Source organism: Neophocaena asiaeorientalis, unplaced genomic scaffold (assembly GCF_003031525.2).
Source record: "Neophocaena asiaeorientalis asiaeorientalis breed wild unplaced genomic scaffold, Neophocaena_asiaeorientalis_V1.1 scaffold258, whole genome shotgun sequence".
NCBI lineage: Eukaryota > Metazoa > Chordata > Mammalia > Artiodactyla > Phocoenidae > Neophocaena > Neophocaena asiaeorientalis.
Genome location: NW_020172591.1, coordinates 269,976 through 297,735, shown reverse-complemented (window position 1 = coordinate 297,735; position 27,760 = coordinate 269,976). Strand labels below are relative to the sequence as shown.

At 36.4% G+C, this 27,760-nt stretch overlaps 1 protein-coding gene across 1 annotated transcript in view; it reads left to right on the top strand.

The window, feature by feature from the left end:
• Nucleotides 1–27,760, top strand: part of ICA1L (islet cell autoantigen 1 like) — a 64,593-nt gene that overhangs the window by 12,617 nt on the left and 24,216 nt on the right. The window contains exons 2-8 of the mRNA XM_024738408.1: nucleotides 14,837–15,005; nucleotides 17,358–17,430; nucleotides 20,392–20,515; nucleotides 21,678–21,876; nucleotides 23,622–23,747; nucleotides 25,224–25,322; nucleotides 26,578–26,663. Coding sequence (XP_024594176.1) covers nucleotides 14,844–15,005; nucleotides 17,358–17,430; nucleotides 20,392–20,515; nucleotides 21,678–21,876; nucleotides 23,622–23,747; nucleotides 25,224–25,322; nucleotides 26,578–26,663 — 869 coding nt within the window. The 5' untranslated portion in view covers nucleotides 14,837–14,843. The remainder of the gene's footprint in view (nucleotides 1–14,836; nucleotides 15,006–17,357; nucleotides 17,431–20,391; nucleotides 20,516–21,677; nucleotides 21,877–23,621; nucleotides 23,748–25,223; nucleotides 25,323–26,577; nucleotides 26,664–27,760) is intronic.

The window sequence follows — 27,760 nt, the reverse complement described above, 5'->3', positions numbered from 1 at the left end:
GCCCCCTACCGTCTTTGTTTCTTTTCATATATTTTCTTTTTTGTTGTTGTTGGTTTAGGTCAGAGGTCTTTCTTGACGGAGAGTTTCCTCAGATATCTGGCTATCTTTGGCTCTCTATCTTTAAGATTATAACAAAGCTAATTGGAAGCTTAGTATGTGGGAGTGAGCTTGTCAGCTGGTGAGTTTCGCCCTAGGGTGAAAAGGCAAAGATCTATCCTTTCAGAATGTCCAAATTAAGTACTCCTTTTCTCTGGAGCTTTTAATTTTTTTCAGAGAAAAGAATGTTCCAGTCTTCTCTGAGGAGTGGAGAGGTGTGTGTGTAGTGCTTTGCTACTGGTGAGCAAGGAAGGGGAAGAGAGCTTGAAATTCAGTGATTCAGCATGTAAACTTTCACTTAATCATTTTGTTTTCAGGCCAAGCCCTCTGCTGTGTTAGCTTGCCAAAGACCAGAGCTTTCCATGTTTAATTTCTTCAGCTTCCATTTAGTGACATAGATTAAGGGGGCAGGGAGGTGCCTCAGGGTCCAGTCTGCTGTATACAGGCTTCAATGAATCCTTCCACTTCTAAATGGTGAGTCTTTCAGATACTCTGCAGGGTAACTGACTCATTCCTCATTAGCATTCCTCTGTTAGTTGCTTAGGATACTACTTTCTCTGCCTTCTTCTAAAAATTTATTGAAATCTCTCATATGCTCTAGGCACTATGCTTATTTTCTCTATGCTTATCAGTTAATAGATAACTTTTTTGTTTTATACCTTTACTGTTATTTTAGTGGGTTTGGGAAGGGAACACAGATAGTACATGTAGTCAATCTGCATTTTTGACAGGGCACCCTTGTAATATATTTTAATACCTGAAAGGGCAAGTTCTTTCAAGTTTTTCTCAGTGTTGAGTTTTAAAATTATGTCAGTCCAATAAAAGAAGTTTAGGGTTTTAAAGTTTTACATCCTATGCATTCTTGTTTATTGAGAGGCTGTATGTAATAATGTATTATACTTATATACAACTTTATATTTTTTAAAGCAATTTTGGGGCTTCCCTGGTGGCGCAGTGGTTGAGAGTCCGCCTGCTGATTCAGGGAACACGGGTTTGTGCCCCGGTTCGGGAAGTTCCCACATGCCGCGGAGCGGCTGGGCCCGTGAGCCATGGCCGCTGAGCCTGCGCGTCCGGAGCCTGTGCTCCGCAACGGGAGAGGCCACAACAGTGAGAGGCCCGCGTACCGCAAAGAAAAAAAAAAATCACTGGTTAAAAGCAATTTTGTATGTGTTATCCCATTTGAGCTTCATTTTATGAGAGGCTCTGCACTTGGGAACATTGAGCATAGCAGAGGATTGGGAGAGGTGTTGGCCTGAAATTTGCAATAAAGTTGGGAATATAACACTCAAGTTTTATAAGCAGTTAGATTTAATATCATTAAAAATTTTTTTTTAATTTTTTTAAATTAATTTATTTTTGGCTGCGTTGGGTCTTTGTTGCTGTGCGGGCTTTCTCTAGTTGCAGCGAGTGGGGGCTACTCTTCGTTGAGGTGTGAGGGCTCTCATTGCGGTGGCTTCTCTTGTGGAGCACGGGCTCTAGGCGCACGGGCTTCAGTAGTTGCAGTACGTGGACTCAATAGTTGTGGCACATGGTCTTAGTTGCACCGAGGCACGTGGGATCTTCCTGGACCAGGGCTCGAACCCATGTCCCCTGCATTGGCAGGCGGATTCTTAACCACTGCGCCACCAGGGAAGTCCTAATATCGTTCTAATAGAAGAACTTAGTGTGATACTTTAAACTGTCAAAAACTTTTGAAATATAGTTTTTCAGCCATTCTTTCAAAAAGATAAAATATTTTCTTCTCTAGTTCACTTCCTCTTCTCTAATATATTGTTTATATTTTGAATGGTCTTATTGATTTTCATCAACATTTTTCAAGTCTTATTTTCTTTTTTTTTAAAAACATCTTTATTGGAGTATAATTGCTTTACAATGGTGTGTTAGTTTCTGCTTGATTTATTTATTTAAGTATAGTTGGTTTACAATATTGTGTTAACTTCAGGTTAGTTTCAGCATAGTGATTCAGTATTTTTGTAGCTTATATTCCATTATAGGTTATTACAAGATAATAGGTTTAATTCCTTGTGCTGTACAGTAAATCCTTGTTGTTTATCTATTTTCTATATAGTAGTTTGTATCCATGAATCCCATACCCCTAATTTGTCCCTCTCCCCCTTCCCTCTCCCCTTTGGTAACCAGAAGTTTGTTTTCTATGTTTGTAAGTCTATTTCTGTTTTGTATATACTATCAGTTGTATTTTTTTTTAGATTCCACATATGAATGATATTGTATAGTATTTGTCTTTGTCTGACTTATTTCACTAAGCATAATATTCTCTAGGTCTATCCACGTTGTTGCAAATGGCAGTATTTCATTTTCTTTATGGCTGAGTAATATTCCATTGTTTATATATATATATGTGTGTGTGTGTGTGTGTGTGTGTGTGTGTGTATATATATATCACATCTTCTTAAGTCAGTCATCTTTTGATGAGCACTTGGGTTGCATCCATGTCTTGGCTATTGTAAATAGTGCTGCTGTGAACATTGGGGTGCATGTAGCTTTTTGAATTAGTGTTTTTGTTTTTTCCCGTTATATACCCAAGAGTGGAATTGCTGGATCATATGGTAGTTCAGTTTTTAACTTTCTAAGGAACCTCCGTACTGTTTTCTGTAATGCACTGATTTGCATTCCCACCAAAAGTGTACGAGGGTTCCCTTTTCTCCACATCCTCTCCAAAATTTACTTGTAGTTTTTTGATGGTAACCATTCTGACTGGTGTGAGGTGACACCTCATTGTGGTTTTGATTTCCATTTCTATTATAATTAGCAATGTTGAGCATCTTTTCATGTGCCTATTACCCATCTGTATGTCTTTGGAAAAATGTCTGTTCAGGTATTCTGCCATTTTTTGATTGGATTGTTTGGTTTTTTTGATATTGAGTTGTATGAGCCATTTGTATATTTTGGATGTTAACCCCTTGTTGGTCGCATCATTTGCAAATACTTTCTTTCATTCCACAGGTTGTGTTTTTGTTTTGTTGATGGTTTCCTTTGCTGTGGAAAAGCTTTTAATTATCTAATAATCTATTTTTTTAATTAAAAAATTTTTTTAACATCTCTGTTGGAGTATAAGTGCTTTACAATCGTGTGTTAGTTGCTGCTTTATAACAAAGTGAATCAGCTATATGTGTACATATATCCCCATATCTCCTCCCTCTTGCGTCTCCCTCCCACCCTCCCTATCCCACCCCTCTAGGTGGACACAACGCACAGAGCTGATCTCCCTGTGCTATGTGGCTGCTTCCCATTAGCTATTGATTTTACATTTGGTAGTGTATATATGTCCATCCCACTCTCCCACTTCATCCCAGCTTACCCTTCCCCCTCTGCGTGTCCTCAAGTCCATTCTCTACCTCTGCATCTTTATCCTGTCCTGCCCCGAGGTTCTTCAGAACCTTTTTTTTTTTTTTTTTTAGATTCCACATATATGTGTTAGCATACAGTATTTGTTTTTCTCTTTCTGACTTACTTCACTCTGTATGACAGACTCTAGGTCCATCCACCTCACTACAAATAACTCAATTTAATAATCTATTTAAAATGTTACTCATATTTTCTTTATGAAATGATATGACTAAAGTGGCATAAGTAAATTAATTATATCTCTATAGTAAATTCATAATATGTCAGTCTAAAAAGTAAATAACAATCCTGAAGCATATCATTTTTTGAAAAAAATAACATCTAATTTGTTTTTTTATGTAACCTCTTCTCTATAGACTAAAACTATGCTGATTAATAAAAGTATAGACTACTTATAAAAATTAAATTTTATTGTGACTAGAAATTCAAATACAGTTTGCAGAATTGACTTTCTGTTTTGTTAATGACCTTTTTCTGTTTTCATTCTTATAAGCAACATTCTTTCTTATGTACCTAACTAGTTCTTGGAAACCTATAGGTTTTTGGAAGCAGGTTACCTGAAAATTAGGAAACTAATATTGTATGTTTCAGTTAACTCACTATAAGACAGAAGATAACTTTAATCATACTTTCCTCATCTTCAAAATGCAAAAGAATACTGCTTCTGGAGTCAAAGTCTTGGATGTGTGCTAAGTATCAATATGTTCTTAATGTATGTGTATCCTTGAGAAAGTTCCCTTAATTTCACAATGCCTCGGTGATCTCCTTTACAAAACCGGAATAATAAAATCTGCCATTTCTAGTTGTCAGGGTTGTCATGAAGATTGAAGGAGATAAAATGTATGAAAATGTTTTAAAAATTGTCAAGAGTTCTACAAGTATAATGATTACTATTTTAGTCAGTAGTAATACCAAGATTATCAGGAACTTTTAAATATCTTAAGCCCCCTCTAAGACTTTACCTTTTACATAATTTTGAATTATTTTTGAAAAACAATTAAGCTTTAGTCATGTTATAAGAATATTAGGTGGACATTGTATCCCCTCTGTGGGCAACTTACTTTCTTAGTATGGGATTTTGGGGTGTATGATTGAATGGCTGTAAGTAATTACCATATTCTTTCTGTTTTAGATAATGACAGGTCTGCATTTAATTTTCTCATTCAGTGTCTTATTGGTGTTATGATTGCAGTGTCAAGTGTAGCACCCAGAACAAAGCTGGCATTTAATATGTGTATGAAACTGACTTCCTTATTGGGACTCTTTGGAAATTTCAGCTAATTATAGTTCTGCCTACTTCTATTGTCTCAGAGTATTTGTAAATTTCAACTGCCCTAGTCCTGTTCTAGTCTCTCAGTAACCAAACCCACATTTGGCTAAACAACAGTTAAGCTCACCTATCTGAAAAGATTCGTATTTATAAACTGATGCAATTCTAGTCTAATATTAAAGCTGGTACTTTATAAATATATCCTTTAGGAAAGTTCGAGGGGTTAGTCTCAATCTGTGACTTAAAAGTTTGTCTTTCATATCAGTAACCCCTAATAATTCCAGTAGGCTTCAGTTTTCCTCCATCTGTGCAATGGGACATACACATCACCCTGTAACATAATCTACTCATTGATTTGCCAGAGCCAAAAACTATTCCTGAATTAATGGACAATTGATGAAAGATTAGTCAGGCAGTACCTTTAAAAATTACATATATGGGGCTTCCCTGGTGGCGCAGTGGTTAAGAATCCGCCTGCCAATTCAGGGGACACGGGTTCGAGCCCTGGTTGGGGAAGATCCCACATGCTGTGGAACAACTAGGCCTGTGCGCCACAACTACTGAGCCTGTGCTCTAGAGCCTGCGTGCTGCAACTACTGAGCCTGTGTGCCACAACTAATGAAGCCCGTGCGCCTAGAGCCTACGCTCCGCAGCAAGAGAAGCCACCGCAATGAGAAACCCACACACCACAGCAGAGAGTAGCCTCCACTCGCTGCAACTAGAGAAAGCCCGCGTGCAGCAACAAAGACCCAACACAGGCAAAAATAAATAAATAAATAAATTTATTTTTTAAAATTACATATATGATACATAGTATATATATGTGTGTGTGTACATACGTATGTATGTATACATACATATGAACAAAGAATAAACATTAGCTTAAAGAGACTTATGACTCTTCAGACTATGCTTTGAGAACCATGATCTAGATCAGAGTTCTGTAAACTTTTTCTGTAAAAGACCATGATAGTCAATAATTTTGGCTGTGTAAACCATGCAGTCTGCTGGATCTACTTAATTCCGCTGCTGTAGCAAGAAGGCAGCTAAGGACTAATTTGCCAGAGGACCATAGTGTTTGCCCATCAGCCTAGATCCCTGAAATGCAGTGGAGATGTGATCTTGGTTAGGCACATCATTTACCCACAAAGCACTTTCTTCTGAGGTGAGTTGTTTGAGTTCCTTTTTTTAGGTTGAACCATATGAAATTGCTGATTTTGTAGGTCAAAAATGATCTAATGTTGGCAGTTTCATATTAGTCAATCAAAGACAAAAAGCTATTTTACTTATAAAAACTGTTTAATCAGCACACATAGTCTGTATTGCTATTGCTCTGGTGAATGATTTTATGGCAAATGAGGATAAATTACACTTTAATCTCTTTATAGCAATCTTGTTGGGTGATGGAGTTCGTATAAGCTTTTCACTCTAACTCTATATCGAATAAATTTTCTCTGTGTAATTGTTTTATATTCTCTCAGTTATGATTAAGATTTTAAAATTTCTTTTATTGGTCTCTCATTGTATGGAAGTCTCCATCCCTTTTGAACTAGATAACAGAAATAGAAAGTTGAACTAGGTAACCTCTAAGGTTCTTTTCAATTTCTTTCAACTATGGGATTTAAGTATCTATTATATATAGAACATATTTCTCATTGAAATATTATTCTTATTATGGTTAATCCATAGCACAACACTAAGAACCTAGTACAAATTTGACTCATCTTCTTCAAACCTTCAAATTTTACCACCTTTCTGCTTTCTTTCTTGAAGTTCTCCTGTGTTCTCACTGCTTAACTATCTTCATATAGTTAGCTCCCAAATCACCATTTCCAAACTAAAAATTAAAATGAAAAAGCATAAAATAATATGCTTCTTAACTGCCAACAATTTTTGTTCTAAGTGCTCTAAATGTATTTTCTCTTTTGATTCTTATAGCAATCTATTTACTTCATTATTCCTATTTTACCGATGAGAAAACTAAGCGTCAGAAAGATTAATATAACTTGCACAATGTCCCACGGCTAGTAAATAGTGGAGTTGTTGGCTTCAAACCTAGGCAGTATGACTGGAGATCCAAGCTTGAAACAACCTTTGCTACTACGGTTTTAATTGGTTGTTAGATATTTCTGTAAACTCAGATGTCCCTTATCATTTCAAATTCAAAATTTCACACATCAAATGCATAGTGTTCCCACTTAGATAGCTTCTCCTAATTGCCCTTATTTTTCAGGGGCAAAACTTGAATCATTATTAACAAGTTCTATAGATTCTTCCTTCAAATATATTCTTATGCTAATGTCCTTGGTCCAGACTCCTATTAGATTATATCTGGAATATGGAAAGATTTTCTAAACTCTCTGTTTAGTCTTTCTGCTGCTCCAAAACCTTCATTGGCTCCACGTTACCTATTAGGCTGTACAGATAAGAATCCACCTGCCAACACAGAGGACATGGGTTCGATCCCTGGTCCAGGAAGATCCCATATGCTGCGGAGCAACTAAGCCCGTGCACCACAGCTACTGAGCCTGCGATCTAGAGCCCGCAAGCCACAACTACTGAGCCCACATGCCACAACTACTGAAGCCCACACGCCTAGAGCCCGTGATCTGCAACAAGAGAAGCCACCACAATGAGAAACCCGTGCACCACAACAAAGAGTAGCCCCGCTCGCTGCAACTAGAGAAAGCTCACGCGCAGCAATGAAAACCCAAAGCAGCCAATAAGTAAATAAATAAATGTTCCTTTAAAAAAAGAAAAAAGAGAAAATTCATGGCTTGGGAGCTAGAGTAATCAGGAATACTACATTAATATTAAACAGCAACATTGTCTAATGTATTTTCTTAATTACATCAAATGGTGATGTTGTATTTAGTCAAAAGTCTTCACAGATTATTTTTCTCAAGGGGATTTCAGTGCTTCAGTTTGCACATTACCATCAGTCTGTTTTGCTTGTTTCTCTGTGATGTCATAGTAACGAGCTGTTATAAGTAAAGTGAGTATAGAACTACCTCTAAAGAGAATATTGATTTGTTTTATTTTAATATTTGTATTCCATATCCAAGAGATAGCTACAAATACAAATTTAAATATTATATAATGCAAAAATAAGTAAAGTGTTCCATGTGATGACTGTGTTCAAGTAAAAAAAATATTGTACTCTTTCTAGAAATAAAGAGATTATGGACTTCCCTGGCGGTCCAGTGATTAAGACTCTGTACTCCCACTACAGGGGGCAGTTTCGATCCCTGGTTGCGGAACTAAGATCCCACATGCCGTGCAACATGGCCAAAAAAAAAAAAAAAAGAAAGGAGATTTCTAGTTAAGATGGCATGGTAGTTCTGCTCCAAATTCATAGTAATCAAAAAAAAAACAAACCCCAGAAAGTTTATCTTGGCTAGATAATAAGATAAACATGGACTAGAAACAAAATAGACAAAAGAGGTGAGTGGACTGAAACGGACGTCTTGAGCTCTCAGTATAGAAGTAGGTCCTAGCTTCTGGGAGTTCAGGTTCTGCAGGTTGGTAGAAATTAAAAGTGTTTCACATGCAATGCTCCTTCAACACCCTGAATAGATCGATAGTATTTCAGATACCACTATATCAGGGTCCCTAAAATATCAGTATATGACACTGTGAAAGTAGCAACCCTGAAGGTGAAGTGGAGGCAACTAGATTATAGATCTAGTGATCTATAATCACTAGATAAGGAGGAATAACCAGAGAGAGGAAAAAGGAAAAGTAAAGATTTTATACTCAAAATAAGCTTACAGAATTCAACCAACAAAATCAATATTTGGAAAATGAATTTACTCCAGATAAAAAGTCTAAGAATTCTATAGATTTAGGGTGCCAAAGAGAAAAATTATGGAATGATGTCATTAAAAAGGATAAAAAATTAGGAGAATATTAAGAAGAACCAATTGGAAAACTTGGAAATTAAGAAAGAAAGAAACAGTCACTGGATTAAAAAAAAAATCTCAATAGGTATGATGAACTCTAGACTGAACAGAGTTGAAAAGAGAATTCATAAACTGGAAGATAGTACTGAAGAACTTATCCAAAATATAGGACAGACAAACAGATAAAAAAATGAGCCATTAAGACATACAAAGAATAACACCCAATAGAAGATTAAGATAAAAAGAAGAAATTATGGCTGAAAAGGAATATTTGAAGGGATTACAGCTTAGAATTTTCTAGAACTGAAGGAAGACATGAACCTCCATAAGGAAAATACAGTCTACTTAAATTCATCTTAGAGAATCTCAGGACATCACAGATAAAAACTCTTTTCTAAAAGATTCAAATAGAAAAAGGAGGGACAGTAGGAGCCCAGACTTCTCATTGACTGCAATAGACGACCTAAGGTATTAGGGCTTCTATCCTCAGTTAAGGAACACTAAGGAATGTTATATAATGGAAACAGCAAAACAGACACATACATAGCAACATACATAGAACTTAAAAACAAAGGACTGGGGACTTCCCTGGTGGCCCAGTGGTTAAGACTCTGAGCTCCCAATGCAGGGGGCCAGGGTTCGATCCCTGGTCAGGAACTAGATCCCACATGCTCCAACGAAGATCCTGCGTGCTGCAACTAAGACCCGGCACAGCCAGGTAAATAAATAAGTAAATAAATAAATACTGAGTGAAAAAAAACAAAAAAAAATCAGAAATGGAATCTACAGCACAGTGTCATTTGTGTAGATTAGCATATGTACATAACACATCTTACAAGAACACATTCAAATAAAAAGGTACACATCAAACACATTAAATGATTGTGATGAGAGATGCATATGAGGAAGGGGTTAAAAAGGAATGAATATACAAATAAATGAACAAACAAAAGAATGAGTCTTGCATGGACCAATAATGATAGCTTTAAAAAGAGGAGAATTGTTGCCAATCTATACTTTTATATACAATTAAACTATCATTTATGAATGAAGGCAAAATAGAGTGTCATAGATACCAAAACTGAGAGAATTTCTATCCACCGGATTATTTAGGATTGACAGGATTTATTTAGGATAAGACCTAAATAAATGGGGATACATACTATGTTCATGAAGTGGAAGACTCAATATTATTAAGACGCCAGTCCTTCACAGATTGATCTGCAGATTCAGTGCCATCCCAATCTAAATTCCAGAACTCTACAGCTCAATACTAAAAAAAAAAAGACAAACCAATTTAAAAGTGAGCAAAAGACTTACAAACACAACAATGGAGGATATACAAAAGGCCAGTTGGCACATGAAAAAGTGTTCATTATCAGTTGTCAGGAAAATACACATTAAAGCTGTAAGGAAATACCACTACACAACTAGAATGGATAAAACTAAAAAGTCTGCCAACGTTAAGTGTTACTGAGGTTGTGGAACAATTATAACTCCCATACATTGCTAATGGGAATGTAAAACAGCAATTTTTTATAAAGTGTACACCAATTCTTTGATAGAGAAAAATCCATTTCTAGGTTTTATTGAAGAAAAGTGAAGACATTTGTCCACAAAAGACTTGTATAGGCATATTCATAGCAGATTTATTTACAGTAGTGAAAAATTAAAGCATACTGTTAACACTCATACAATGGACTACTGTTCAGCGATAAAAAAGAACAAACTAGGAAAGGAAAAACTAAGGTGAAAAAAATCAAAACATTTATTATTTATGGTAGGCTAGGCATTGGCTGGAAAGGGATACAAGAGAACTTTCTGGGGAGTTGGAAATGTTCTATACCATAATACCTATTTGTCAAAAGTATACAGCTAAAAATTGTACATTTCATTGTATGTAAATATTATCAAAAATAACCATATAAAACATTGATGATGGTAATGATTATGGAGTAAGGTGGTAGGGAATAGGTGAAGGTATAAATGACACAGAAATGACAGAATATTGGGATGATTGAGCTTTCATTTTATTGTTGTCTGCATATGTTAAACTATATATAACTTTTGAAGAAATTAAGAAAGAAAAATGTCTTATGTTTACCCAGACATTTACCAGTTCCAGTCATCTTCTTTCTTTCCTATAGATAAATTACTGTTGTAATTTCCCTTCAGCCTGTAGAATTTGTTAGCATTTCTAAAAGTCCCCTGGCCATGAATTTTCTCAGTTCTTTATCTGGAAATGGCTTTATTTTGATTTCAGTTTTAAAGGACAGTTTCAGTAGAGAATTATGAGTTGATAGTTTTTCTTTCTTTCATTCAACACCTTAAATATGTCCTTCCATTGTAGTCTGGCTTTTGTTGTTTTTGTTGAGAGCTTCCATCTTATTTATATTTTTGTTCCTGTTTGTGTAATATACCATTTTTCTCTGCTTTCAAGATAGATTTTTCTCTTTATCTTTGAATTGAAGCAGTTGGTCTGTGATGTGCCTATTTGTGGTTTTCCTTGTGTTTATCAGTCTATAAGTTAATGTCATTTACAAAATTTAGGATGTTTGTTTTGTTTTGTTTGTGTTTTTTCGTTATGCGGGCCTCTCACTGTTGTGGCCTCTCCCATTGCGGAGCACAGGCTCCGGACGCGCAGGCTCTGGACGCGCAGGCTCAGCGGCCCAGCCGCTCCACATGTGGGATCTTCCCGGACCGGGGCACGAACCCGTGTCCCCTGCATTGGCAGGCAGACTCTCAACCACTGCGCCACCAGGGAAGCCCTAGGATGTTTTATTCAGATATTTTTCATTCCCATTCTATTCCTCCTCTCCTTCGGGGTCTTTTTTTTTTCTTCTTCTCTGTTCTTCAGATTAGGTAATTTTTATTGATTCAACTTCACTTCTTATATCTCCCATCTTCAGTTTATTCTTAAGAGTATCCAGTCAGTTTTTAATTGCATTTATTGAACTTTGCAACTTGAAACTTTCACTTGTTTTCTTTTGATATTTTCTGTCTATTCATTTATTGTGCACATATCCTACTTTAAGTCTTTTACATGTTTATAATAGCTGGTCTAAAGTGCTTGTCTGATAATTGTAATATCTGAGAAATCTTTGGAATCTATTTTACTGACTTTTTTTCATGGAGTATGGGTCACATTTTCCTATTTCTTTGCATGTCTAGTGTTTTTTAGTTGGATACTTGATTTTTGTTTTTGTGTGTTTTTTTTTTTGCGGTACGTGGGCCTCTCACTCTTGTGGCCTCTCCCGTTGTGGAGCACAGGCTCCGGACACGCAGGATCCAGACGCGCAGGCTCAGCGGCCATGGCTCACGGGCCCAGCGGCTCCACGGCATGTGGGATTTTCCTGGACCGGGGCACGAACCTATGTCCCCTGCATCGGCAGGCTGACTCTCAAGCACTGCGCCACCAGGGAAGCCCGATACTTGATTTTTTAAATGATGGATTTTAGAGACTCTGAATTCTGTTTTGCTTCTCTGAAAAATAATTTTTATTCTAGAAGGCAGTTAACTTGACTGAATTCAGATTCCAGACTCTTGTCTCCACTGTAGTGGTAGCAGTTGAAACCTTTACTTCAGTTTCTAGCTGCTGATTTTCTGCGAGGACCCCTAGGGTCCCCTCCTTCACTTCACGATTAGTTTAGTGAACAGCACAGGTCTTGGGAGCTCTTGTGTACAGAGATGGTCTCCTCTTTGGCTCCCTCCCTTCCATGATATTCTTCCTAAATTTCTGGTAGTTCTCCAGCCTTGAGCTCTGTCATTTGATGATGTCAAGCCAGTAAGACTTGGCTTTCTACTCAACCTACCCCCAGTGGCAAGCAGATTTAGCAGTGCCCTCCGCCAAAAAATGCAAATGTACAAATCTCACCTTTTGCAGATTTACCCACCCAGTCACTGTCCTCCCCTTGCCAGGGAATGTGTGCTCTCTGCAGGCAGGATAGATTTCAGAGAGGAAGGGGAGGACTAAGTTTATTGCTCTCAAATCCAATCAGATAAGTTACTCTTCCTTGCGTATGAAGGAGCTAGTGAGGGAGTGGAGAGAGGCCAGGAGTATACTGTTCAAGGTACATCAGCAAGTGAGTTGAGGTAGGGAAGAGATGTTCTCTTCTGATACTCCTAAGAAGTTTGTTCTCTTAACTGATTGGGCCTAAGCCTACGTCAGCTTAGTAGAAGAGATCAGCAGTTTGTCATACAGTTGGACTGACCCTCATGCTGATAACAATCTGGAGGGGAAAACTAATTGAAAACCATCAAAAGCAAGCAAAAGCAGACAGAAAGTGGAGGGGAAAGATAAACTGCAAGTTTTCCCACAAGACTTTCTGTCAGACGGTATAATGCTTACATCAAATCCATTACCCCCCTGTACTATTTTCTATGCCAAATTATGTCCAACCCAGTAACCAGCATAGCACATGAAAGGCGCTACAGTTAAATGATAATTAATCTATACTGTCCAGGAATCCAGGAGGATATCCAAAGGAGAATATCCAGCAAATATCTGGAAGAGTGGCCACCTGTGGACTTTACATTTTGTCTTTGTTCTATATAATGCTTTTTATTTAAACCTACTTTGTCTGATATTAATGTGGCTACCCCTGCTTTCATTTTCTTTCTACTATATTTACCTGGTATATCTTCTTTTATATAAATTTATTTTATTTATTTATTTTTGGCTGCGCTGGGTCTTTGTTGCTGCATGCGGGCTTTCTCTAGTTGCAGCGAGCTGGGGCTACTCTTCATTGCAGTGCGCAGGCTTCTTATTGCGGTGGCTTCTCCTGTTGCAGAGCACGGGTTCTAGGTGCGCGGGCTTCAGTAGTTGTGGCACACGGGCTTCAGTAGTTGTGGCTTGTGGCTAGAGCACAGGCTCAGTAGTTGTGGCGCACGGGCTTAGTTGCTCCATGGCACGTGGTATCTTCCTGGACCAGGGATCGAACCCGTGTCCCCTGCATTGACAGGCGTATTCTTTTTTTTTTTTTTTTTTGAAAGGTGTATTCTTAATCACTGAGCCACCAGGGAAGTCCCTACCTGGTATATCTTAACCCATAATTCTTTATCGTTTTGTTTTAAGCGGATCCCAAATAGCATATAATTGTGTATACTGTTTTATTTTTTATGATTTGAGATTCTTTGTATTTAAGAGGAAGTTTTCATTTATTATAGTAAATAATACAATTGTTCTTATTCTGTCATCTTAGTTTACACAATTTGTTATGTTGCCTTACTCCTGTTTTTCCAGTCTTCTTTTGCTTTTGCTGGTTTTTCTCGTTCTCTTGTTTTGCTCCTAATAACTTAGAAATTAGACATCCTATTTTTATTTGATTAGTAATTTCAAAATAAAAAGAAAGTGAACTTCTATTTCTTTACCAACATTAAGAATACATTAGTTATCTATTGATTCCCCTGGAAATGAGTCACATATTTTAGTACCTCCCTTGGTTCCTACCTCCCACCATTTATTGGAATAGTCTGGGCTTTTAAAACTATTATTATTATTTCTTTTTTTTACATTTCATTAATGAACACTTTTCACATTTGCATTTCCTTAATGTAGCCATATCAACCATGTTAAGAACAATTACTTAGACATTAATTTCTAAGTTTACAAAAGGTTACAATTTTCATCTCTATTTCTTTTATAACATATCTCCCTTATACTTAAGATCTTTATTTTTGTTAATTTATTGGATACTAAAGTATTTCTTTAAGTGATTTTTAAAGAAGAGTATATATCTGAATCTTTGCATATATGAGGGTATATATTAAATGTGTATTCTTCTGACATAGCAGTTAATCCGTAGGAAATTTTCCTAAGGAAATGATAGCAGGATGCAAAGATGTGTGTACAGGTTCATTTTTCAGTATTATTACAAAAGCAAAAATCAGAAACTAGTAAGTGTCTACAAATAGAGATTGGTCGAACAAAATAAAATTATTTCCAGCCATTACTGCAAAATCATGTTTTATCACTTTGTCACCTAATTAATGTATCATTAATCTTTTTGCCTGTTACTTGTGCAAGTTATAATTAAAACATAAATTTAGACCATACAAAGTAAACATTAGCATGTTTAGCTGTCAACATTAATATTCTATTTAGTATCTTTTTCAGTTTTTCAATTAGATTAAATATTGGCTAAATAGATATTTATTATTGAAAATCTTTTTTAAGAAATTTAATTTCAGTTATTTCTTGTAGTCACTCCATGGATTTTTTTGGGCAACCCAGACCAGAAGATAACCAGTCAGTAGTCAGCAGAATGCAAAAGAAATACTGGAAAACCAAACAGGTCTTTATCAAAGCAACCGGGAAAAAGGAGGATGAGCACGTAGTGGCATCTGATGCTGAACTGGATGCTAAACTTGAGGTAAATTTTAGGATTCTGTGTACTGCATATAACTTTTTATTATCTAGGACGACTAAGAGGACTATGACAAGCTTTCATACTGAAGAACTTATCGGGATAAATGCAAAACTTGATAATAGAATAATTGTATCCATTTATCACTCAGATCTTCTGGATAGGAGATCATAATTCTCACAGATTGAGGATTGGCAGAACTGGTGTTCATAAATTAGATAAATCATGAACTAAGTAATTTCTCTGGCACAAGTATTGTAATTTTTAGGCCGTGTTAATGAATTAATTATATTTCTAATTGGGACCATATACTCATTATGTATCATGTCATAATATTTTGTACTATTTTATCTGAAGTTTATACCTCACTGCAATACATTAACTGAAATCAAATAGTGAGTGAGGATTTTACAAGTTGGAATTTTTGTTTCTATTATTAAGGGGTGGAGTTAATTGAAGTATGTGATATGCATTTTTGGTTCTGTTTTTCATTTTAAATAAAAGGACTAATTACCAGGAAACAACTTTAAACTTTAAATGCTTTTAAGTAATTAAGCTAATTAGAAGGAAGTTCTCATGTACGTTAATGAAAAAAATCTAGATTTTTAAATGCAGATTTGCTAATTCCATGTACATATACTAATGTAACTTTTACAAACATTTCCAGGCAGGAGTTCTGTTATGCTTGGAATGTAGTAATCTGTTGGTATTCTTAAATATTTTTAAATAGAAGTCTAATTAAATAGGTCTTAATCTACTAAGTAATTTTATTCTGCAGAAAATAAACTTTTGTAATTGCCCTAACAAATATGGAAATAGAAATTACTTCTATTTAACAAACTTTTTGTGTTGAAAAGTATTCTTCTTAGGATTCAGTGAAAAATATGGGAAAAAATGAAGGGACTTTATTTTAAGTAATATGTTTTAGCACCAGGGGAACTCTTCACTGTTGCTGCATATATTCCCACAGATGTATATTTTTTTGTATTGTTTCACATCATTAGGTAATGTGTGGGTGACATTTTATATTCAGTGTAATTCTTGTCCATTAGACAAATATTTGGAATCAATCAAGAACTTTCTCCCACGATTGTACTAATTTTTTTAAGAATGAGAAATAGTTTCATTTTAAATATACATACAAGTATGCATACTTAAATTATCATGTTGTACACTTTAAATATATTACAGTTTTGTTTGTCAAATTATACCTCACTAAAACTGAAAAAGATATTTTTATTATAACAGTGAAAAGCAATAGTATGTAAATCTTTCAAGGACCCATGGGGAAAAAAATCATAATCACTTCATCATAACAGAACTATTTTTGTATTCTTTTCTAATCTCTTTCCATATGGCTTTAAAACAGCTTTTTAAATTGCCAAATCCATATACCAAGTGTAATTCAAACATACTTAAACTTATGTGGAAAATTGATGGTTGCTCCTCCACTTAGATTTTAGTGTCTATTATCAGTCTTCCTTCGATCTGATTAAACATCAAAATAACAACAAAACTACATCAGAGATAGATCATTCAGGCTTAATGGTGATATTGGAAGTTCATTTGATAATCTCAAAGGATTAGGGCCTAATATTATACCACAGTGCCAAGGTCTTTTTGAACTAAAGTCTCATAGCAACTCTTCAGCGAAGGACTTTGTGAGTCTTCTTTAGGCTGCACCCTAAAACCCATGCTGGCTTGTTTCTCTGGGAAAACCTAAATGTATAGATATGTGTGAAGAGTTACCTCACGTGTATGTGTCCTGATCTCAAATTTTCACTTGCTTGCTTTGAAATGGGAGCCTACTGGATATTTTATTTTTTTGTTAGCTATTAGCAGCAGTGATAATGAAGGGATTAATATTCATGGAAAATTCTAAACAAAAATAATCCAGAAGTAATTTATTTTTGATGTTGTAACACATTATTTAATTTTTATGGTAAACTCACTGACCTGTTTTGCTTAGTATTGGAGAAAAGTCAGACTCCGAGTTAGTTAGTGTTTTCTAAGGCTATCTATACTCTTTTCATCAGTGGTAAGCAATGTTTGATGTAGTTTATATTAGATTTACATTTTTACTATTTAGATAGTTTGGAGCTGAGGGGAGGACAAATTCCACAGTTATAAATTTTTATTAGTTCCCATGTATTTATCACCATTTCTTCCAACCCTCATGGGGGAAATCTAAATGTGCTTTTTCTACACCTGAAATAAAACCAAAACTGAAGTATATCACAGTCAAGGAAAATAGACATAATACTTATAAGAAAATGTTTTGCTTTTGAAGTGCTTTTTAAATATTTTATATTTGTTTATGGTTCTTTACATTGTCCTAATAAAATTTATATTTCAAAGGTTTTTCACTCCATTCAAGAGACATGCACTGAACTTCTGAAGATAGTTGAGAAATATCAGCTAAAACTCAATGGTATGAAATCATAGATATCTATCTGACAATTCCCATTTAAAATAAATATTCATTTGCATTTTTTTAAATGAAAGGTTTAATGTAAAAGTAGTAGTTTATTAAGTTATTTTGTGGACAGTTTCTAATGACAAAAATGAGTATTTACAGTGACCTGTTCTCAAATCCCCCAGTGTCCTCAGTTCATCAGATCCTCTGACAGATTCATTTCGCTGAGTTTAGTTTTCCTTCCCAGAGTCTTAAGTGGATTTGCTTCCATCATTTAAAAGCTCTCTTTCTCAACCCCTACTTGCTCTAGCAGTTGCCATCCCATTCCTCTGCTCCTTTCACAGGGAATTTTGACATAATTATCTGTAGGCACAGTGTCCATTCCTTTCCTTCCACTTTCTCTTGTACTCACCCCAGTCAGGTTTTCACTCCCACCACTCCACCAGATTGTTCTTGTCATAGTCATGAAGCAATAAATCCAGGGACCAATTCTCGGTCCGTGTCACATTATTTAACACAGTTGATTATCCGCCCCCTCCTTGAGACACTCTCTGTGCTTGGCTTCCAGTTACCACATGTCCCTGGATTTCTTTTTAATGGTCATTCCTTCTCAGTATCGTGCCACTGCTGGAATCTCCTCTCTTCTATTTTTTTAAAAATAAATTATTTTATTTATGGCTGTGTTGGGTCTTCGTTGCTGTGCCCGGGCTTTCTCTAGTTGCAGCGAGCGGGGTCTACTCTTCATTGCGGTGCGCAGCCTTCTCATTGCGGTGGCTTCTCTTGTTGAGGAGCACGGGCTCTAGGTGCGTGGGCTTCAGTAGTTGTGGCACACGGGCTCAGTAGTTGTGGTGCACGGGCTTAGTTGCTCCGTGGCATGTGGGATCTTCCTGGACCAGGGCTCAAACCCGTGTCCCCTGCATTGGCAGGTGGATTCTTAACCACTGCACCACCAGGGAAGCCCTCTCCTCTCTTGACCTCTTCTGATTGGAACTCAATCTTTGGATCTCTTCTCCTGCCTTAATTACAGTTCCCTACTGGACATGGCCACCTCTCTGATTCTGTTACTTCTCTAATCTCATCTCCTCTTGAGCCATGTTAATCTTCTTCACAGTAGGCATATCTGCATAGTCGGCTCCCGATCTTCTTTAGGTATGTGGTCAAGTGTCATCTTTTTAGTGAGTCCTTCCCTGACCCCCGTATCTAAAATGAAATACCCCTCTTTCTCATAAGTCTGTCTACTTAACGATAGAACTTAACGGTATTCAACATTCTGTATATTTTATCTGTTGTTTTTCTTACCACCACTAGAATATGCCCTCCTTAAGGACAGGAATTTGTCTGTTTATTTCTGGTCTCCTAACCTAGAAACAATGTCTAGCATACAGTGCATACTTAATATATATTTGCTCAATGAATGGTTTCTTGTGTAGCTGTGTAAATTGGTCTCAAAATTTTACAATCAAAGTTCATGTGTTGTCCCGTTAAAGCAAGAAATCCATTATAGCATGGTAATTTTTTGAGTGCCTGCCATGTGTAAAACTATGTCCTTTTCCCAAGGCAGTAGTTTGAGAAACAACTTTTTGTAACAAAATAAGAGACAAGAATAGTGTGTAATTGAATTCAGGATAGTGATACAGACATACCTCTGAATTCTCTTGGAGTGAAAAATAACTGTGTATTAGAGTGATTGGTAAAGGCAACTCCATAGATGGGAATTGAGGTAAAATGTAAAAGGTTTATAGATGTTGAATATGTGGGAAGAAAGGGAATTGGAGTCAAGGAATAAGGTTAAAGAATGAGAACAGTCTGCATGATGGAAGAGTTTGTAATTGGGACTAGTAGGGTGATACAAGAGCAAAGTAAGATTCGAGTCAGATTGCTAAGGACCTTAAATATTTTACCAAGCAGTAAAAAGCCATTGCAATCATTGGAGCAAGGGAGTCCTGTGACAGAAATATAAAGAAACATTTGCAAGTTTGTGCATACTGCATTTTGTCCTGGGATCACCAGATCTTTTAGCATGCTGGTGGAGCATTTCAGGGTAAGGAAGAGATATACATATATAGATTTCATCATGTACTTTCTCTTCAAGATTGTGTTTGACTGTGTGATTTCTTGAAGACTGTTTTATTAATAGATCTTCTGTTGAGACTAACATTGGACAATTGCAGTAGATTCCTCCATCACTATAAAGCTTTATGAGAATAACTTGGCTGGGGAAGAACACATAGGAGTAGGGTCACTGGTGGCGCAGTGGTTAAGAATCTGACTGCCAATGCAGGGGACACAGGTTTGAGCCCTGGTCCAGGAAGATCCCACATGCCGCGGAGCAGCTAAGCCCGTGCACCACAACTACTGAGCCTGCGCCCTAGAGCCCGCAAGCCACAACTACTGAAGCGTGTGTGCCTAGAGCTTGTGCTCCACAACGAGAAGCCACTGCAATGAGAAGTCCGCGCACTGCAATGAAGAGTAGCCCCTGCTTGACGCAACTAGAGAAAGTCTACGCACAGTGACGAAGACCCAATGCAGCCAAAAATAAATTAAATAATTAAATAAATAGAAACCCCCAAATACTTTGTAAGAGGCAATGATCCTAAAGTGCATCTCTGCACGTTTGAAAATGCGTTATCTGTGGCTTTGTTGTATTTTATTATTTTGGATTTTTTTTTTCACTAAAGATCAGTCTTTCCTGAAGTGAGGTCTATGGAGTCAGTGCATCAGAATCATCTGGAGTGCTTGTTTAAAAACAAAAACAGATCCTCAGACCTGTAAAATCAGAATCTCTGGAGATGAAGCCCAGGAATTTGCATTTTAAAAATAAGTGTCTCTCCTTCCACCCCCAAGTAATTCTTATGTATAGAGAGTTATTGCTGTGAGAATTTTAGTCGTGTGTGTGTGTGTGTGTGTGTGTGTGTGTGTGTGTTTTAAACCAATGATGAAATGAAACAGTGAACTATACTGTCATTTTTTCCCTAGTTATATCGGAGGAAGAAAACGAACTAGGGCTCTTTTTAAAGTTCCAAGCAGAACGGGATACAACTCAGGCTGGCAAAATGATGGATGCCACTGGCAAGGCACTCTGTTCTTCAGCCAAGCAAAGGTTTATCATGGTTTTGCATCATCCTTAAATTTGTAGTCAGTATGACAGTTTTGATGTGTGTAGTTAAATTTGCATAGTTGTAAAGGTTTCTCTTCATTCCATTAGAGGGTTAAAAGAGAAGTATATTGCAGTATATAGTTGTTTTGATGCCTAACTCTTATTTATTTTGAATTTAAAATAATTATTTAAAAATTGACATTCACAGGTTGCTTAATTCCTAGAAATAGACTTTAGGCCTGTACTTAAATTTCTTAAGTGGTTTAATGTAACAGAGGCACAGAATGGCTAAAACTTAAACATGTATATATATATATTTTTCACTTTTTGGATATTATACTATCTATGAGTACATTGGAACTTTTCCTCTTTTTAGGCAGAGGAAATTTTGTCTTCTTAATTATATACTTTGCATTCATTATTTTACAACTTTTTAACATAAAGATACCTGCTGCAAAGAATCTCCTACAATTACTAAATAAAGCCAAAATCTTTGCATTTTCTAGAGAAAAATAAAAATAGACTTTATTGGACCTGTAATGACAATGTATAACTTAAGTGGCTTTATTCTGAAACACCATATTAGTGCAAAGGTCCACCTTTAAGGAGGTGACAAAGAGATAGCCAATAAAAGCCCCTCTATTGCCACAAAGTCAAAAGCAGACCAGAGGAGCTGGGTTTGACTTGTGTTTCTTAAATCCTTTTTTCTCTTGTTCTCATCCTCAGCTGCTAAGAATTTTATCCTCATTCCTTCATCTAGCATTTTATCTGCTTTTCTATACCCAGGTTTTCCCTAAATTTGTCAAAAGAAAGGCTTTCTGCTCATAGGATTATGCTTTATAAATATAGGATCTCTTTACTAAAGGAATTCTTTTCTAAATGGCATTTACTTGGCAAATTATTTATACATGGATAAACATCTAAAATGTTGCAAAAATGATATATTGATATTTCCTGAAATAAGAAAGGGAGAGATAGAAACACATCTTTATTAACAGTTCAAAGTTAACTGTATGATCCTTATTTGCTTTCTGATTTTCTTAGGCATCTTAATAATTTCCTGTTTAAAGACTCATCTTGATAGCAAGTTACGCTTTATGGTTGTTTTTGTTTTATTTTGCTTATGGAATGTACATGCCTCTTATTTTTACCTCTCTGCCATTAGATTGGCTCTGTATACTCCCCTGTCTCGTCTTAAGCAAGAAGTAGCAACATTCAGTCAAAGGGCAGTATCTGATACCTTGATGACAGTCAATCGGATGGAGCAGGCGCGCACAGAATATAGAGGAGCTCTGCTGTGGATGAAAGACGTGTCCCAAGAACTGGACCCAGACACCTTAAAACAAATGGAAAAGTTCCGAAAAGTATGAAAATACATCCCTTTTTTATGTTTTCTTGAAGCTCTACAGAATAATTTAATCAAGAGTATAAAACATCGGACTATTTTTGGAAAATGTGTTATATTATAAATTCTTGGTTGCTTGGAAATCTTCAGTTAACGTACAAAAGGTTGTCACACTTTTTTTTTTTTTTTTTACTCTTTGAGTGGCATAATAGATCTACCTTTTAAATGTTGCCTACCTGGACTTTTAGGAGTTGTTTGCAGGAGGAAAACAGTTCATTAGTCAGGAAAAAAAACTTAAGGAAAAACTCATGTAAAATGATTATTAATTATAAGTGAAGGTTATCAGATTTTTCATTCTGCCACAATACATAGTTTGACCACAAACTGTTAAAGCAACTATATGTGTGAACATATATTTTGCTAAGTAAACTCCTTATTATAAATTATATTCCCTGAATTTACCATACATAAATAGTAAAATTCACTAACTCCTTCATAAAGTGCCTATAATAAAAATCCATATTTATATTTAGTATTGATGGAGTCTTTTTACTAGCCGTTACAAGTTCTTTGCCTCAATGATTACTCCAACAGACCTGAGCAGTAGCTGGACACATGGCCTCAGGCAACCTGTTATTCTGTCCCCTTTATAATCCTTGACAATTAGAATACAATCCAAGGGAGTGGTTACACAACATTGTCAATGAACTAGTGTCACTGAATTGTACAGTTTTAAAACGGTTAAGTATATGTTATGTGAATTTCACCTCAATTAAAAAAAAAAGAATATAATCCACACCTCTCATCTAGACCCAAATAGCCCTGCAGAGTCTGATCTCTGGTCCCTCTGCTGCCACATTTTGTACAGTACTTACTTTCTGTGCTCCAGCCCTTTCTATGCTTGAGGAAGGAATCGGCTCTACCCTATTCCTTCCTGCTCTGGAAACACTTCCCACACCCAGGACTTTTGTCCTTCCTTTTCCCTGGGTCTAGAAGGCTCTCCTCAGGGTCTTAGCAGGGCCTGCTCATCATCTTCCTATCCCAGTTCACACATCATGCATGAACTCACCAAGGGCTTCCCTGACCATCTAATCAAATGTTGTCACCCACTTCTGTTGCATTTATATGTTATCTTTGTGACTTGAGATTATGTTATATATATTTTTTCTTTTTTTCCTGGGCCTCCTCACTCAGGGATGGTGAGGACGAGCATTGTTCAGCACAGCATCCCAGTGCCTGGCACATAATAGATACCTCATAAGTATTTGTTGAATGAATGAATAAATATATTTAAAGTTGAGTATTCACACTATTTGGTGATAAATTATTCATTTGTAAGAAATATAATAAGCCTGTATTTAAGTTTATAAATATATCTGTATGATTCAGAACTATTATTAATGCTTCTCAACACTTTTACTATGTCCTCTTTCCATTTATTCTTCTACTCTTTCTTAGGTAAATATTATCCATCAGTAGTTTTGGATGTTTGTTTTTATTTGGAATCTGTTTTTTTTTTCTTAACTATGTACTTTCTCTCTTTCATCACATAGTTTCTCAGCATAAACATATCTGCTGGAAAGAGTCTCCTACAGTTTCTAAAAATAACCAAAATCTTTTCCATTAATTTTGAAATAATACAGGGAAAGGGAATTAGTCTTCTTTATTACAATTTCATGTGTCTGAAAACATGTATCATAAACCTGTGTGGTATATTTATTTCTGTATTATAAGCAATAATAACTAACATTTTTGTGGTTGCAGGTACAGATCCAAGTGAGAAATAGCAAAGCTTCTTTTGACAAGTTAAAGATGGATGTTTGTCAGAAAGTGGATTTACTTGGAGCTAGTCGCTGCAATATGTTGTCTTATTCACTCGCTACCTACCAGGTACCCACCTCCATGGTCAGCATGTCCTTGCAGTAAAGATGAGTGGTGAGATTCCTTTTTAAAAGTTGTCTAAAGAGTGCAAAAAAACTGTATAATTGATCAGATTCCTTTGACTTTGCTGAAATTGCTTATTGAGTTATGGCATTCAGAATCATGAATGGAAAAGACTTTTCCAGTCTTTTCAGACTGGAAAAGACCTTAGGGTCTTTCTTTGCCTACTCCCATAGCTTCACATTATTCCCCTTGGTATCCTAGGAGAGACAGACAGACACTTACGGACTGTCTAGGGTTGAGGAGGGGAATGTGGAGAGGAGGCAGGATTCAAGGCCTATTAGCCTTGGTTCATTCAGAGCTACTCCATTTTAAACTAGTTCTGCATACAGTTTCATTTGAAGCAAATACGCTGTGGCCCCGAGCTGCGGAGCCTGCTCTCTGGAGCCTGTGAGCCACAACTACTGAGCCCAAATGCCAGAGCTACTGAAGCCTACATGCCTAGAGCCCATGCTCTGCAACACTTTTCTATCATTTTATGGATGAGGAAAGTGAGAATTAAATGAGAATTCAATGGCAATGTTGGGCTTAAAAACTTGTTTTCTAATTCTAGGTCTTGTGTTCTTTTCATTCTGCCAAATTGCCGTTCCACACCACTTTAATCTCAGAAGTCTCATTTGTGCTTGCTTTATTCCAAATCATACATAAATAGCATACAATGAGTAAGTTAGGTATTAACAGGTAGCAGTTAACTGATTTTATCAGGTATTTGTAAATGGCAAAATAGGAGAATACGTTTTTTTACATGAGAAAACGATACAAACTAAAGGAAATGGGTATTCACTGCTGCTTTTAGGGAATCTACCTAATTCAGTTCAGTACTGTGGAATTCAGAAATCAAGAGAGGATGCACTTGAAAATAAAAGTATGTGACAGGACTTCCCTGGTGGCCCAGTGGTTAAGACTCTGTGCTTCCACTGCAGGGAGAATTACTTGAGTTAGCTTCATAGCACATTTTTTTGACAAGTCTTTCTTGAACTCTAAATGAAAGTCCAAATTTAGTGGTACAAATTATTTTACTCCAATTAATAAAGGTTTGTATTATATGCTTACCAACATAAAGATTTACACATATACTTCTAATGCAAATATGATATTTTGGTGCTTTTACCATTTTTCTTTTGGATTCCTCAGAAGGTGTTCTAATCTGCCAGTTTCATTCTCTTGGCTGCAATTACACTCTAGCTGGCTCCAGTGTACATTTCAGTGCTGTATACAGATAGGCACACATACATGCAGATACAATGCCAATTCTTATGGAGAATTACTGTTTACAGTGCTTGCTGGTTCACCAAACTTGGGAATTGATTTTAGTTCCTACTTCTTATTATTTGACAACTATTCATCTACGATAGTGAGGAAAAATAGCACTGAAAAAAGAGGAGAGGAAGGAGAACTGTAGTGTCACCTTTTCTTTTTCTGCAGAGGACATTGCTTGGATTCTGGGAGAAAACAGCTCGAATGATGTCCCAAATCCATGGGACCTGTATTGGCTTTCATCCGTGTGATTTTGTAGCTCTCAAGGTACATTTCTTTCAATGGTCTTTTCTTAGATTTATTACACATCATTTGGATAATAACTTTGAAACTACTTTTTGCTAAGCCTAATTTCAACTTTACAAAACACTGGGAAACATTTTTCTACACTCTTTCAGCCATTTTTCTGAAGTTCCCTGATTCCAGATTCTACCAGCAGCACTAAACAAATACATGGAAATACTGCTGGTGGGCTCAAGATATTTGTAGGGTGGGGGGAAGGGGGAATAAAAGAAAGAGAAAGTGAAAAGAAAATTAAAATACAAAAGAGAGAAAAGGTTATGGAAAGGAAAAACTTAAGAGGAACAAGTGATGGAAAGTGGTAATGTGTTTTCAAAAATGACCACATTATCCACCTGACAATTATAGGAGTTAAAGAAGAATCTCCTTGCTTTACTTTTACACTCATATCATAGATGTGATTCATGATACAAAAATTATGCCATTTTTGGTCATTATGTATGTGTGGTTGCCTCTGAAGAGACTACTGTATTAGGTCAGCTCTTTCTGTAACACCTACGTGAAAATGTACCCTTCCTGTCAACCTTCTGTGCATATGCCTTATCCAGCAGAGATGCGCTGTGTTAATCATTTCTTCAGTTCTGGTAAGCTAGGTTTCAGTACCTTTGAACTTATCATTCTGCTTTATTTTCAGTAGAGCTTGAAAATGTTGAGTGTGCCTAAGTTGGATGTGATATCTGTGATGGGTTCATATCCTGCAACTGTATATTACAGGGGCTTAGTATGGATTTTTAAGTCAGGTTCTGACATAGCATCTTCTGTTTTTGGTAGATACCCTTGAATTTGTTTTTTGTTGTTGTGTATGTGTTTTGTTTTTTACTTTTTCTATGTTAATGCTTTACTGTATAGCATACTGTCTATTTAGGGAAATTTAACATCCAATTTCTGCTCAGACTTGAAGTTGAAAATCTTTAATTGTATTTAGAACGTTGCAGTACCGGCTGGCGACACAGTGTAAGTCTTCTTTTTCTTTGGCATATCACAGAGTGGTGAACCTTGTGGCTGGCCCATGGTGTGCATAGTGGCTACAGGCTGCCAGGATACAAAGGACACAGGGCTCGGGTCAAATTACATCAGCATACATCTCCCATATCTCACACTCTCTACTTTAAAACTCTTCCTGTTTTATATCGTTCTCTAGAATTTTTGTTCTCATTTTCGTTTGCACAAAGCGAGAAACAGATTCTTTGCATCTACTTAACATTGAATTTCTTACCCTTAGCAACTACAAGGCACTCCAGTCAAGCTTACTGAAGACCACAAGGAAGAACGAATAGAAGACAGTTCTCTCCCGGAAAACCTCAATAAGTAAGCAGACAAAAGTTATAGATCATGTTATGGAGGTCCTGGATACCATTGTACCATATATTTGGAAAGAGTTGCTTCTTCTTTGGTTTACCGAATACTTATTTCTCTGTCATTTTTCCAATTAATGTTAAACGTTTGTTTTGAAACCTACCACCCCCCTCCCCCATTTTTAACATGGTAGGCAAAGTTGATGATAGGAATACAGAACAATTTGGGTGATAAACCCAAATTCTATAGTGTGGGAGACTGAGCCTTGTATTAAGAGCCTTTACCTAGTGAATCCCAGAAGGGGCAGCTTGAAGAAGAAAGGGACAGGTGTCAGCAGCTATGAGACAGAAGCTACTGAAAATCTGTCTCCAAAACAACACAGATGGGACTGGGATTGGTTACCTGAAAATGGAGGCTCTTGCTGTGCACATCTTTCATGTTGCCTCTTTCCTTCCCTTTAATTACATCTTACCTTTGTTTTCCTTTCAGAACTGCCACTTGTCATTTTAACCAGACTGCACTGAGTATAGTAGCGAACCCAGAAATAGGCCCAAACAATGACAACCATATATTGTTGAGTGGAAGGTGATCTGAAATATAAGTATTTCACCCTTTTCTCTAGGGGAAAATACAAATTTTTTTACTAACTTGGATATATAAATGTTTTCATATATAGATTACACAATCAAATGTATAGATATGAATTAAATATATTAACTTAGTTATACATTGACATTTAAAATTGTACATTAAGCATATTAAATTGGTAAATATTTCCGTTATCACATTTTATGAAAGTTTTATTCAGAATCTTCTCATACATCTTCAGCATTATTAAAGCTACCTTTTAAAAAATTTTTATTTATTTTTCTTATTTTTGGCTGCATTGGGTCTTCGTTGCTGCGCGCAGGCTTTCTCTAGCTGCGTCAAGCGGGGGCTACTCTTTGTTGCGGTGTGCGAGCTTCTCATTGCGGTGGCTTCTCTTGTTGTGGAGCACGGGCTTTGGGCACGCGGGCTTCAGTAGTTGTGGCTCGGAGGCTCTAGAGCACAGGCTCAGTAGTTGTGGTGCACAGGCTTAGTTGCTCCTCGACATGTGGGATCTTCCTAGA